The following is a 12,037-nucleotide window of genomic DNA, read 5'->3' on the forward strand; positions in this document are numbered from 1 at the left end:
CTGCCATTCCGTACTGCCTTTACTGCCTTTATGGCGGACGCCTCCACGCCATCTTGCCACCTCAATTTGGGCCTACCACGCCTCCTCTGTTCTTGTGGACGGCCTAAAAAGACTTTATGAACATAAAATGAACTTAATATTCGGACGGTGTAGAAAAGCTCCGAGTCTTGTTGCCTTTTTTAACGTGTATAACTTATAACAATTTCAAAAGTTCTTCACAAATAAACCAACAATTTATAAACATTCACTTACCGTTTTTATTTCATTTTCAATTTTATTCTTATTTTATTCTATAATGCATTGCGATTTGTTTCTATTTGCAGTTCGACAACAAGCAAGCAACAAAAATAAAACAAAACAAAATGAATGCGTGACAGTCATAGCACGCTTGTGTCAAATATCAAAATGTCAAATCGATCCTGGCGATAGAACCTCTCGAATGCATGACATCTTGATCAAAATAATCCCCCGTTTTCTCGCATTTAGTTCATCTGCAAAGTGTTTATCTATTATTTAAGTGAATTTATCGAAAATGGGCGACCGTAACCATGATCCGGGCATTATGGATAAGTCGATGCGATCGGTGTTCGTGGGAAATATTCCGTACGATGCAACCGAAGAAGCGCTGAAGGAAATATTCTGCGAGGTCGGCTTGGTGCTATCTATGAAGTGAGTAGATGCCGGCTGCTGCCTGAATCCCCCAGCGTACACCGAATGGTTGTCTAATTGTTTACTGAACTTTTTAGGTTGGTCTACGATCGCGAAACAGGGAAACCGAAAGGCTATGGCTTTTGCGAATACAAGGACAAAGAGACGGCGCTTAGTGCGATGCGCAACTTAAATGGGTACGTGTTCGGAGGGCGGCCGCTTCGTGTGGACAATGCTTGTACGGAAAAATCACGCATGGAGATGGCTGCATTGCTTCATGTGAACCGAGCTGAGAGTCCGTATGGTGAGCACTGCTCGCCGCAGCATGCCCCGGAAGTGATTACTAAGCATGTCAGTAGCCTCCCACCGGAACGTTTGCATGAACTGATGTTGCAAATGAAGCAGTTGGTGCAAACTAACCCCTTTGAAGCGCGTCACATGCTTGTCCAAAATCCCCAGCTGGCATACGCACTGCTTCAGGTGCAGGTGCTTACGAAGGCAATTGATCCGGCGGCAGCATATTCCTTCCTTTACAAGTCGCAATCCGCACCTGGCTTCAGCGAGCCATTCCAGGGAAACCAACCTCAAGGTGGGATGCAGGGAAATGCAGGACAATTTATGCCACAGTATGGTGCCAATAATGGCAATGCTGAAAGCTTTCGCCCGAACGTTGACCCTCGGCTCGGACGCCAAGCGGCATCGGGCGCAAACGATTACGATCCCCGGAACCGTTTTGCGGCCGGTAGCCAAACAGGACAAAGGCCTGCGCAGCCTCCCCAGCAAAATGCAGCTCCCTTTCCAACCGATCCGAGACAGCGCCCCGTCGATCCGCGTATGGGTAAGGATCCACGTTTGATGAACGCTGGTGCTGCTCATTTTGGATCGAATGCAAACCAACTACCGTCAGGAGGAACCGGTCGACCAATGGTGCCTAGTGCTGCATCGCTGTCCGCTGCATCGTCGGGGTTGAACTTGGATCCTCTTCCGAGCGATGCCACAGACCAAGAGAAGGCAGCACTAATCATGCAAGTGTTGCAGCTTTCCGACGAACAGATTAACCTGTTGCCCCCGGAGCAACGGAACAGTATCCTTGTGCTGAAGGAACAAATAGTACGAAGCACACAAATTAGATGAATTGTCTTGATATTTAACATTCTGACCGACGTGCGTGGTTTATATTTAGACAAACTTTGTCCGAACACCATGAGACTAATAAAATATGCAAACGTCTCCGAAACATAATACAACAGCCGTTTTTTTTCCATGATTTCCATATCCCGAATATCCCAAATAGTTGGGTGTAAAAGTCGTCCATGAAAGGGCGATAGAAATGCAAAATGCATTAATATAGAATAAATTTTGCCCTTCCTCCAGCGTGGCCGTGTGGCCTAATGGAGAAGGCGTCGGACTTCGGATCCGAAGATTGCAGGTTCGAGTCCTGTCACGGTCGCTGAGTGAGAAACTTTTTTGGTTTTGCTTTGTTGCCATGTGAAGAATTACGAGCGTGCGATAGCTGCTGTCTCTTTCTCTCCATGGTTACCGGTCTTTGTTATTATTGATAATGGTTTGTTTTTTGCTGCCCCATTTCTTTTTCCACTTGTTTCGAACGTGCCCTTTCATCTGAACTGCATCATTTTATTAACTTCTTTTACAATTACTTTACAAAATGGCAATAGCCAAAGCTACCACCATCAAAGAAGCTCTCAAACGACTCGAAGATCGTACTAAAACCAATTCATGCGATGAGAAAGAGATTGACCTCTGCTTCCAGTGGCCTCCAATAGAAAAAATGGATACCACCTTCTCAACGCTGACGGCATGCCAGTGAGTATATAATGTTGCTATTCAATACTATCTAAACGATACAATCAGATGCGCCACAATTTGCTTGTTTTATTCGATAGAAAATTATCGCTATCCACCAATATGATTGACAAAATCTATGGACTGAGCGGCATGAAGAACCTACGGGTGCTTTCACTGGGACGTAATTACATCAAAGCGATATCCGGCCTTGAAGGAGTCAGTGATACGCTGGAAGAACTCTGGATTAGCTACAACCTAATCGAAAAACTGAAAGGCATCAGTGTCCTCAAGAGGTTGAAGGTGCTCTACATGAGCAACAATCTGGTCAAAGATTGGGTCGAGTTCAACCGTCTGGCCGATTTGCCCATGCTGGAAGACTTGCTCTTTGCCGGCAATCCACTGGTGGAGTCGATGGAAGAGAGCATTTGGCGGGCGGAGGCCAGCAAACGGTTGCTTCCATTGAAAAAACTCGACGGTGAAACGGTTATTCGCGAGGACGCTGAGTCGCAGAACCAGCAGGGCGTTGGACAGCCGGAGAAATAAGCAGCGCATTATTTGTGTTTTATTATTCTTCAATAAAACCACCCACTTTACATTTATTACCACGCGTTATGTATTTCGATCATGTAAGACCTCGTTCAGCAGTTCTCCTTCTTATCCGCTTCTTCTGTCTTCTCTTCTTCAGCGTAGTTTTCCGTTTTCATGTCGTTCAAACCCAGCTCCTCGTTTTGATCGTATGATCGATGGTACCGAATTATCCGCAATGCCGTATCGGGTGTACCATCATCGTTTAGTGACTGCACGTAGCTGTTGCCAGTAGGATCATCCATCACTATCGTCAGCGGTTTGTTCCCAGCGATAGCCGCGTCCAGTTCGCCAAAGAACTTATCCATTCGCTCTTTCGTTTCTGCGTCATTCGAATCCATAAACATGCCGGTACTTTCCACCAGCTGCTCGCGCATCGCTGTCAATAGGCCCTCGATCGTGGTAAACCTTCCACCCAGCGCACCGGCACCGACCTCACACTCCAGCTCGCGAATATGCAAGCTGCAGGATTCCGATTTCAGTACGTCACGCGCAAAATCGATCCTACCACGCACGCTTACTTCGATTTTCACGCCCTGCTCTTCAATGCCCCCGCCCGGTTTCACCTCGTTCGTGCGCAAACCACAATTGTCGCAAACCGTGGCCATGATCACTACCTCTTTGAAATGGGGAATCGTTGTCACCTTCATGTTCGTATCGCACGCGGCAGCACACTCGGGACAGTGCGTCTTAAACTGCAGCACCTCACCCTGGAGCTCCTCCAGCGGCCAGGCACCTTCGCGAATCGGTTTCAACAGACTGTCCACCTCCTCTGGCACCGATTCAAGCTTGACGGATTCCTCCACCGCATCATTGCTCGGTTTATCGGCAACTTCGTCATGCGCGAAAATGCCCAATATATGGTTTTGTTCTTTCGTCCGCTGAAAGTACGATATCGTTGTTGCCAAATCCTTTTGCGGAGCGTTAGGATTTTCCACAAAACTGTTGCCCGAAATGTCCGTTAACGTCAGAGTGAAAGGTCGTTCCAATTCCTTCAGCTTCTGCAAGTTGCTGATAAATGCATCAATCTGCTCCGCCGCTTCCGGATGCTGTATCCGACGGACGGGCTGATCCTGGTCCAGCCCTCGAACCACACGATCGATGATACCCTCCACCGTTGTTACCTCACCCTTCTGTGATTGAGCCGGAATTTCAAAATCAAGTTCCTCAATGCGTATGCACGAAAAGTCCGACTTCACCACACGCCTGTTCAGGTCACGGGGCGTCACAATCTCGGTACGAAATTCGATACCTTTCGGTGCAATTTCACCACCAGGTTGAATTTCGTTATTCTCATACCCGCAGTGGTCACAGGAAAACGACATTATCACCACCTCCTTGTAGAAAGGGATCTGGGTGAGGAGCAAACGCGTAGTGCCCTGCAATGAGAAAGAGATTCAAAGTAATATCTCCACTACCACCATCCTGCGAATGATTGATCCGTCTTAACCCAACTTTAATGTGTGTGTGTGTGTGTCCCGGTCTACCTACATTTTCGTGGCAGTTCATGCACATGGATTCCACTTCGGTAGCACTTAGCTCGGGCTCTTCCTCGACGTTCAGCTTCGGAAAAACGTCACTCTGCTCTGCTATAGTTTCCATTGCGGAGTGCAGTTGGATGAGGCTGAGAGAAGTTCAAAACACTGGATAATAATTCTCGAAAAATCGCTTCTTTTCCGGACCACACGGCCAGTGCGGCGATTAATGTAGAAAGAATACAAACAATTGCATGTTGTCAGTTTATTTGACGTTTGCTCAAAACTAAATCACAAGGTTTACACATAAAACTGTGTGATTAATACAAAAGGCCTTTTGATCAGATCAACATGACGAACGAAATGGGACAATCGTTGCTTTTCAAAACGAAGAATACACTTTGGATTCGTTTTTAAAAATGGCATTAATCAGTTTGTATTTATTTTGCAAACATTTCCACCGCAAACCGTTTGAACTTTGGTACCTTTTGCTTTCTAGTACATGATTTCTTTGGCTCCCCTAGGTAAACGATAAATCAATGCAGGAAAAACTATACACGCTTTACTTTTGGAAGCGACCTATCGTTTCATTGTTTAGCAATCGCCGACATCAACAAGGCTGCTCGACTAGCTTACGACCGGCAATAGGTTCGAGTAGGTTGGTGGCAATTAATAGGCAAGCTTATACCCAACCAGCTTGACTACGTTTTCGCATTCCGATGGCACAAGGCATTTCGACGCTAAACGGATGAAATGCACACCAAATGGTATCGCTCGACGGGTAAGCTTTAGTCGAATGCTACGAGCTGCAATGTTCCGTCGCTACATCCGGCATACACGTGTGTTTTGTCCGCGCCCATAGCGACAGCGTTAATGCAAATGCCATTAGAACCAACTACAACTTCGCCGGTCAGTTTCGGTTGTTTAGCATCCAGCTCTGACCACTGCTTGATTATTCCACCGTAGCCTGCAGTGTACAGGTACTCGTCCTTCGCCGCCATGGCATTGATTATCATATTATGGGCATTCTGGAAAGTACCGAAACCAAGTCGATGATTCCAATGTTTCTTTTACTACAACAGTAACTATACCACTTACCTCTTTGGTCCATGTTACAGGATACTGTTCCTGTTTGCTATTTCGAATCATCGTGATACCCAACCCATCTCGCGTGAGTATGGCTACATTTTGGTAAACTCCATCCTCAGTACAACCGCCGCACAGCCGCACCGGGCATCTGCCGGGGATGGACGCCTTCGTCATGAAGCGACCCGAAGCGGATCCTTCGATGATTTCCGTCACGGTCAGATCGTTATCTCGAATCGAGTATATTATGTTCTTCTGTATGGCCATCGAGCGCACCTGCTCGACCACATTGAACTTATACTTGATGCGTTGATCGATCCACATCGTAATGATGCCCTTATCGTCGCCGCTGTACAGATTATCCTTCGGATCGACGAACAGACATTCGATCTCATCCTTGCATTTGAGCAGTTCCTTACAGTCGTCGCTGGTGAGCGGGCTCGTAAGGCATTTGATCGTACCGTCGCAGCTGCTGGTATAGAGCTGGCCTTTCGAATCGATTACCATCGCATAAATGTAAGCCTCATGAGGCGTAAGCTCTTTAACCAGTCGTAAATCTTTAGTCCATACCTGTAAAATTGGAAAATTATGAATAAGCTTCGGTTCTAGCAGACCGACGACTGTTGGCTAAGCTTGATGTTGTCCTCTTTTCATTGAATGTAACATGTGGAGGGAAATGTAAAGATAAAAGGACGTACAATCGATTGATAAGCGCTATCTCCAAAATCTCGCAGAGTTTCATTAATATCTGTAACTCTTACATTCTTACATTCGTACAAAGCGCTTGGCGCATCTCAGATGACGGCGATCGGAAGTGCATGTCTCAGAAGCGAAGAACTAATTTTAGATCCCCGCTGTCGCCTTCGAGAATGATCGTTTTCTCGAAGCCAAGCGTTGCAAACAGAAACCATATATGGTGCAGAATGTATGGCCACGATATTTACCTTTACTTTTCCATCACCTCCAGCACTGAAAACGTGGTCGTTGTAGAATTGAACAGCCGTCGTATCACTGCTATGTTTATCACTGTCCCCTGAGACGTTCTGCACTGTTGCGGGCATTTTGCGTACGGTGTATACTTTAACTTCGCGTATGTGCCGTGAGCTGCAATACTTTTTGTCCCGCACACAAAAGCTCGATGTTTATAGGTTTGTTGAAAAATATAATTTATAGATAATGCGATTCAAACTGCTGCTCTAGGTGCGATACTTTTTTATCAACAATCACTGTTATCTGCAAAACAAACGCGATGCTGAGATGAAAATACAAGACTGCACTCCGGCTACTTTGTCACGCAAACAACCACCGAGGGCGAGAGAGAGCTTGCACGAACATGTTTTGAACGAACGAGTGAGGGAGCGAGCAAACGAGCGGTAGAACTGTCAGCTGTCAAACTGGGTCGCACGTTCCAACGTCACAACAATTGACCACGGCACAAATCAGCTGTCCCAGTCAAGCTCGGTAAACATAAATAATTCCCCGGTGGCAAGAAGTTCTCTGCTCGAGGACTGGCATTTCTCACAAGGCCAGGATGCAGTAGTTGGGCTGCGGAGCATTACGATCCCCATAATTTCTTCCGTAGAAGCTAAGTGTTCACATCATTGTTGCATGTGTTATATGTTTTGTGTGGTGGTTGAAAATAGACAAACACTTAATTCGCCATGGGTCGAAATGTTCTTGTTAGCAGCTTGCAGAATGCCTCCTTCAGTATCGTCTTTCAGGTAATGAATACAGGTGTATTTTAGAGATTTACCAGTTACGTCTCATTCGTTCATTTTATTTTAGATTATATGCCGATGTATTACGTTCGCCATCAACGCATTCATAGTGCGGAACGTTGGACGGGAAGTACTTGGAATCACGAACGTACGACTGCTGCTCCTCGAAAGCACTCTGCTCTTCCTGTCGAAGGAAGCGATCATCCGATCAGCTCTTAGCTCACGCCACAATAAGCAATGTAGTTGGGCTCAGCTGATAAATCAACTCTGGATCACGTACGTTGTCGGCATACCTGGAACAACGCTAGAACTGATGCATGTTTCTTTTCCCTTGCTAGCGTTCCAGTATGTTTCGCGCTCACCCTGCCGTGCTTATACATTTGGCTGAACTGGCTATCGGCAGTAGATGCTATCTACGCCGAGCAGTATCGGTTCGGTTGTTTCGCGATAGCATTTTCGTGCATCATTGAAATGACGGCAGAGGCACCGATCTTCGTAGGGCAGGTGTTTTGTTTTGTGAAGCTGAAAGTCATCCTTGACACCGGCCACATCTTCATACGATCGTTCATCTTCATCTTGATCGTGCTGATGAACAAGAATATTACCATATATGCTTTCGGAATTGCACAAATCACCAGTGCATGCACAATTATAGTCGGAAACTATGCTTTCTACTACTTTTACATCCCGAGGCTGCTGCAGTATCGCAAGGATCTCAAAAAAGTTGACGACAAGTACGTACTCCGTGACCAGTACGGACAGCATTTTGAAAATATGGACGATTTTCCCTTTGTGTCGATCAAGCAAATGCTTCCAGGAGTGCTACCAAATCCGGTAAGTATATTGAGCAAAATTGCTGTGGAAAGTCTCCTCTAATTTAACGTTTATTTTGCATTTTCCCGCACGTGTGCACTCACTAGAACTCTATGTTTAACTCCGATTTACAAACGCTCGTGTTGAGCTTCGCGAAGCAGGGAGTCCTGAAGCAAGTGTTAACTGAGGGTGAAAAGTACGTCATGTCCGTTAGCCCGGTGCTGACATTCAGCGAGCAGGCAACGTACGATGTGGTAAATAATATGGGCAGCCTGGCAGCCAGATTCATCTTCCGTCCCATCGAAGATAGCAGCTACTTTTACTTTACGCAAACCATTGCACGCGATTCGGCGCTGGCCGAGCAGAAGCGCGAAATGGTACAGGAAGCATCGGACGTCCTTGCGTACGTAATGAAAACGGTAACGTCGATCGGTCTGTTGGCGTTTGTGTTTGCGCAGAGTTACTCCGGCACGGTGTTGCTTTTGTACGGTGGAGCAGATTTCGTTGAAGGTGGCCTACCCGAGCAGCTGCTCCGTTGGCACAGCCTTGCAATCGTTCTGCTTGCCCCGAACGGCATCACCGAGGGGTACATGTTTGCCACGAACACATCCAAACAGATCGATACCTACAACTACTATATGGCTTTCTTCTCCGTCACCTTTTTGTTGCTGTCCTATCAGCTTACCAATTGGTTCGGTCCGGTTGGCTTCATACTGGCGAATTGCTGCAACATGAGCTTCCGGATCAGTTATAGCGTGTTTTATATCAACAAGCACTTCCGTTCGATTGGGATGAACCCGTTGCAAAAGTCCCTGCCCGGGCCGATGTACCTGAGCGTGCTAATAGTTTCCGGTATAGTGTGCAAAGTGTCGGAGGCATACTTTAGCGGGCGTTCAATTGTATGCCACCTGTTAGTTGGTGCGCTTTGCACGGGCTTATCCGTTGGTACGTGGAGTTTTGAAAATCGAGACCTTTTACGCACAGGATTGGCACGATATCGCACACGCAAGCAAAGTCTGACGCCTAGCGAAACTCATGTGAATTAATGATTCTCGTCACAATTTTCTTACTCCAATCCGTACCAAAGACATTAGCAGATAGATGCTTAGCAAATCCTTCTAACTAAGCTAAATGTTTGTTTGTTTGTTTTTTTTCGTTTTAAAGCTGCTAACGCAAGGCACAAAAAAGTACATGAACATATTCGATTGACCAACAATTGTCCATATCGGCTAACAACGACCATGGTAGATAGGTACCATAATTGATACCGCATAATAAATCGCCTGCGAAGGTTTAAACTAACGATTGTTACAAGATGATTGGAAAGAAAGGTTCACTTTTCGGATATAAATCTAGATTTAGAGAAAGAAAATATGCGATGACAAACGATGTATACATTCGTAACTTAATTATTGGTGTGATTCATTAAATTTTCTTCAAATCAATAACTATGCAGTGTTTTGCTCTGCTAGGTGAATTTCGAAAATATCCTAAAAGTTTCATCTGTTTTTTTTTTCTTCTTTTCATGCTCTACTTTCAAAAATGGTTCGCTATGCCCTCGTGTGGCGTACAATGTGACATTTGCCGCATTTTCATGACTCTAGCAACCTACAAATATTAAATATTATACAACAAATTAGTACTTCAGTTTTTTTGCATAGAAACTTCAGAATGATGAAGAGAAACAAATCAAACACTAATTCGCACCAGAACGTCGCTGCCACCATACTGCATTGCAGATTTAGGATAATATCTCATTTATGATCTGACAGGTTTAGTTGACCATCAGATATTAACAGACCTTGAGGAGCACAAGGGGGAATGAATGCACATGCAAAACGTGTACAGGAGCACGTGAAAAAAGATTTCAGCGGGTTTGCACAGTTTATGTTCCAGGTAGTTGTACGGGTAGGAACCAGCCACCCGTACGACATGAAAGAGAACTCCCAATCGCGCTGCCACATTTTCAGCTACACTACACAACTACGATATTTCCTACCGCTGTGTGAAAAAATAAAATAAAATGGTTAAGATCATTTACGGAGGACAACGCTTTTCGATGCGCTGTGAATACGCAACACCGACAGAAGCGGGAGAGAGGGAAGGAAAGTAAGAGAGACTGTGACGGGCTGGTTGGCTGATCGACTAACTGTCCTCACTGTGGTCAACTAACCGACTAACGGGTTCTGCCGTGGTTTTAGTAAAACATATTGGCCGTGCTACCGGCCGCTGTACCGTACGGGCTCGACCGGCTGCCGCCGTACGGGTTGCTTGTCGTTGTCGTAGATGTTGCCGTGGCCGTCCCAGGCACGGGAACGGTACTCATCATCGTCGAGGTGGATGGGACGTGCTGCATCGAATGCGGGCTGCACACTACGCCCCCACCACCGTGGCTGCCCGTGGTGGATGTTATGACCGACGGATGAGTTACCTTGTTCTGCTTCAGGCACCACTCGACAAAGTCATCGATAAGCACCGGCCATGCTCCTTCGGCGTCATAGTTGGACATACTGTCATCAATGTACGTGGCAAAGTCAAGGAGCAAGTTCCACGTATCTTTCGGTATTGATCGCTTGTGATTTTCCTGTCGAAAGAAACACATTTTCGGTCACTTCTGGCACTAGAAATGGTAGCTGCATTGTACATACCACCAAAAACTTGCACCAAAGATCGAGAAATTTAAACCGATCGTTAAGTACAATATTCCAGTACGCGATAGCCATTTCCAGATCGAGGCCCTTCTGTCCCGGGTCCTTTGCATAGTTGAAGGTGAATTGGTAGAAATCTTTGAACCGTCCTGGATCCTTCAGTTCCTGCTCGAGCCTCGGTAGCTTCTCCTTTAGCTTCTCTATACTGTCCACACCCAGATCGTAGAACCCGTTGATGAACTCATTCCGTGTGAACTCGCACTGTGCCTCCGCTTTGAAGCGCCAGGCAATAATAAGCACCAGCTTCGATTCCGGATTTAGGTGTAGATCCTCCAGAAATCGCTCCACTCCGTCGGAATTAATTTTATTCGGGTCCGACGGATCTCGATACACATTAAAAAGCTGTTCGATTTTCTTTTTGTCTAGTTCACGATAGTACAGATCCGGATTTTGGAAGTAGGTATCGCAAGACAGATCGAGCTTCCATTCGTTGTCCTGAAGACATCGGATGGCCGTCTGCTCTCCGGTTTGTGTTAGAGAGATAAATTTGTTTACCTTCACCTTTTGATTCAGCTTTAATTTGTTCTGCAAAGGAGATGGTAGCATAAAAAATACATAAAGTGATCCAGATAAGCTGGCACAATTTCTAAATAGCAAAAATACAATGTAACACTCAACATAGAGATCGTATGGTGCAACAGTATCCAAAACATTTCAGTTTCTGCTTGACCTACACAGTACTTTCGTGCTGGTGAGCCACTTTAAATGCGCTTACCATAGTTTATTTGGGTGAATGAGGGCACAAGTTACACGCAGCAGTGGGTTTTTATCAAGTTTTGGTTAATTTTCGGGCTTATTAGTGTTTCTTTTAGGAAGAACTTAATGTAAACATTAAGCCAAATTGAACGATATAATGACAGCTGAAAAATCGACATGGTTAAGACACGTATACACGGTGCATCGAATTTACGACTGCATTGCATACACGGAGTTGGGTACAAATTTGACCGAGAATCGTTCAAACATCGAAGATGCGTGAGTCTCGAATTGTATCTTTAGTCTAATGTAATGAAAAAATTACAACGCATTTATCTATGTACTGTAAAACTTCGCTTAAACATTGTGAACAGATAGTTTTCTGGAAAAATCATCCATTCCACATAGTGCAGCTCATTTGCACAGTGTACACGCGCCTTCAAGGCGAGAATATTGACAGCCTGTTAAAAGCGTAACGTTTATCGCCACCTTAATGTTTTTT

The 12,037-nt window shown here is 45.5% G+C and overlaps 6 protein-coding genes and 1 non-coding gene across 8 annotated transcripts; 4 read left to right on the top strand and 3 right to left on the bottom strand.

Annotated features, from left to right (window-relative positions):
* Positions 1 to 387: 387 nt before the first annotated feature.
* LOC121590686 (cleavage stimulation factor subunit 2-like) lies at positions 388 to 2,014 on the top strand. Its single transcript, XM_041910568.1, has 2 exons — positions 388 to 669; positions 747 to 2,014. The coding sequence occupies exons 1-2, from the start codon at positions 533 to 535 to the stop codon at positions 1,780 to 1,782; spliced, it is 1,173 nt and encodes a 390-aa protein (XP_041766502.1). The 5' UTR covers positions 388 to 532; the 3' UTR covers positions 1,783 to 2,014.
* Positions 2,015 to 2,025: 11 nt separating this feature from the next.
* On the top strand, positions 2,026 to 2,098 carry Trnar-ucg. The gene has a single exon. It is a non-coding gene; the product is annotated as a tRNA-Arg (tRNA).
* A 125-nt stretch (positions 2,099 to 2,223) lies between these two features.
* Positions 2,224 to 2,997, top strand: LOC121590692 (dynein light chain 1, axonemal). Its single transcript, XM_041910576.1, has 2 exons — positions 2,224 to 2,472; positions 2,553 to 2,997. The coding sequence occupies exons 1-2, from the start codon at positions 2,315 to 2,317 to the stop codon at positions 2,995 to 2,997; spliced, it is 603 nt and encodes a 200-aa protein (XP_041766510.1). The 5' UTR covers positions 2,224 to 2,314.
* Positions 2,995 to 4,772, bottom strand: LOC121590683 (zinc finger protein ZPR1). Its single transcript, XM_041910566.1, has 2 exons — positions 4,531 to 4,772; positions 2,995 to 4,418 (listed from the first exon to the last, which is right to left on the bottom strand). The coding sequence occupies exons 1-2, from the start codon at positions 4,639 to 4,641 to the stop codon at positions 3,093 to 3,095; spliced, it is 1,437 nt and encodes a 478-aa protein (XP_041766500.1). The 5' UTR covers positions 4,642 to 4,772; the 3' UTR covers positions 2,995 to 3,092.
* Positions 4,773 to 4,920: 148 nt separating this feature from the next.
* LOC121590688 lies at positions 4,921 to 6,955 on the bottom strand. The gene is made up of 3 exons (XM_041910572.1): positions 6,545 to 6,955; positions 5,613 to 6,170; positions 4,921 to 5,542 (listed from the first exon to the last, which is right to left on the bottom strand). The coding sequence occupies exons 1-3, from the start codon at positions 6,659 to 6,661 to the stop codon at positions 5,303 to 5,305; spliced, it is 915 nt and encodes a 304-aa protein (XP_041766506.1). The 5' UTR covers positions 6,662 to 6,955; the 3' UTR covers positions 4,921 to 5,302.
* A 64-nt stretch (positions 6,956 to 7,019) lies between these two features.
* LOC121590681 (protein RFT1 homolog) lies at positions 7,020 to 9,428 on the top strand. Its single transcript, XM_041910564.1, has 4 exons — positions 7,020 to 7,321; positions 7,386 to 7,594; positions 7,657 to 8,152; positions 8,239 to 9,428. The coding sequence occupies exons 1-4, from the start codon at positions 7,262 to 7,264 to the stop codon at positions 9,175 to 9,177; spliced, it is 1,704 nt and encodes a 567-aa protein (XP_041766498.1). The 5' UTR covers positions 7,020 to 7,261; the 3' UTR covers positions 9,178 to 9,428.
* Positions 9,429 to 9,524: 96 nt separating this feature from the next.
* On the bottom strand, positions 9,525 to 11,693 carry LOC121590687 (DCN1-like protein). 2 transcript variants are annotated; one of them, XM_041910570.1, is made up of 4 exons: positions 11,555 to 11,693; positions 10,780 to 11,364; positions 10,563 to 10,715; positions 9,525 to 9,739 (listed from the first exon to the last, which is right to left on the bottom strand). In XM_041910570.1, the coding sequence occupies exons 1-4, from the start codon at positions 11,555 to 11,557 to the stop codon at positions 9,668 to 9,670; spliced, it is 813 nt and encodes a 270-aa protein (XP_041766504.1). In that variant the 5' UTR covers positions 11,558 to 11,693; the 3' UTR covers positions 9,525 to 9,667. The 2 variants fall into 2 exon arrangements, with proteins under 2 accessions (XP_041766504.1, XP_041766503.1); XM_041910569.1 differs by having other exon boundaries at positions 9,525 to 10,715.
* Between the last annotated feature and the right edge of the window lie 344 nt (positions 11,694 to 12,037).

The sequence above is a fragment of the Anopheles merus genome, chromosome 2R (assembly GCF_017562075.2).
Source record: "Anopheles merus strain MAF chromosome 2R, AmerM5.1, whole genome shotgun sequence".
Classification (NCBI taxonomy): Eukaryota; Metazoa; Arthropoda; class Insecta; order Diptera; family Culicidae; genus Anopheles; species Anopheles merus.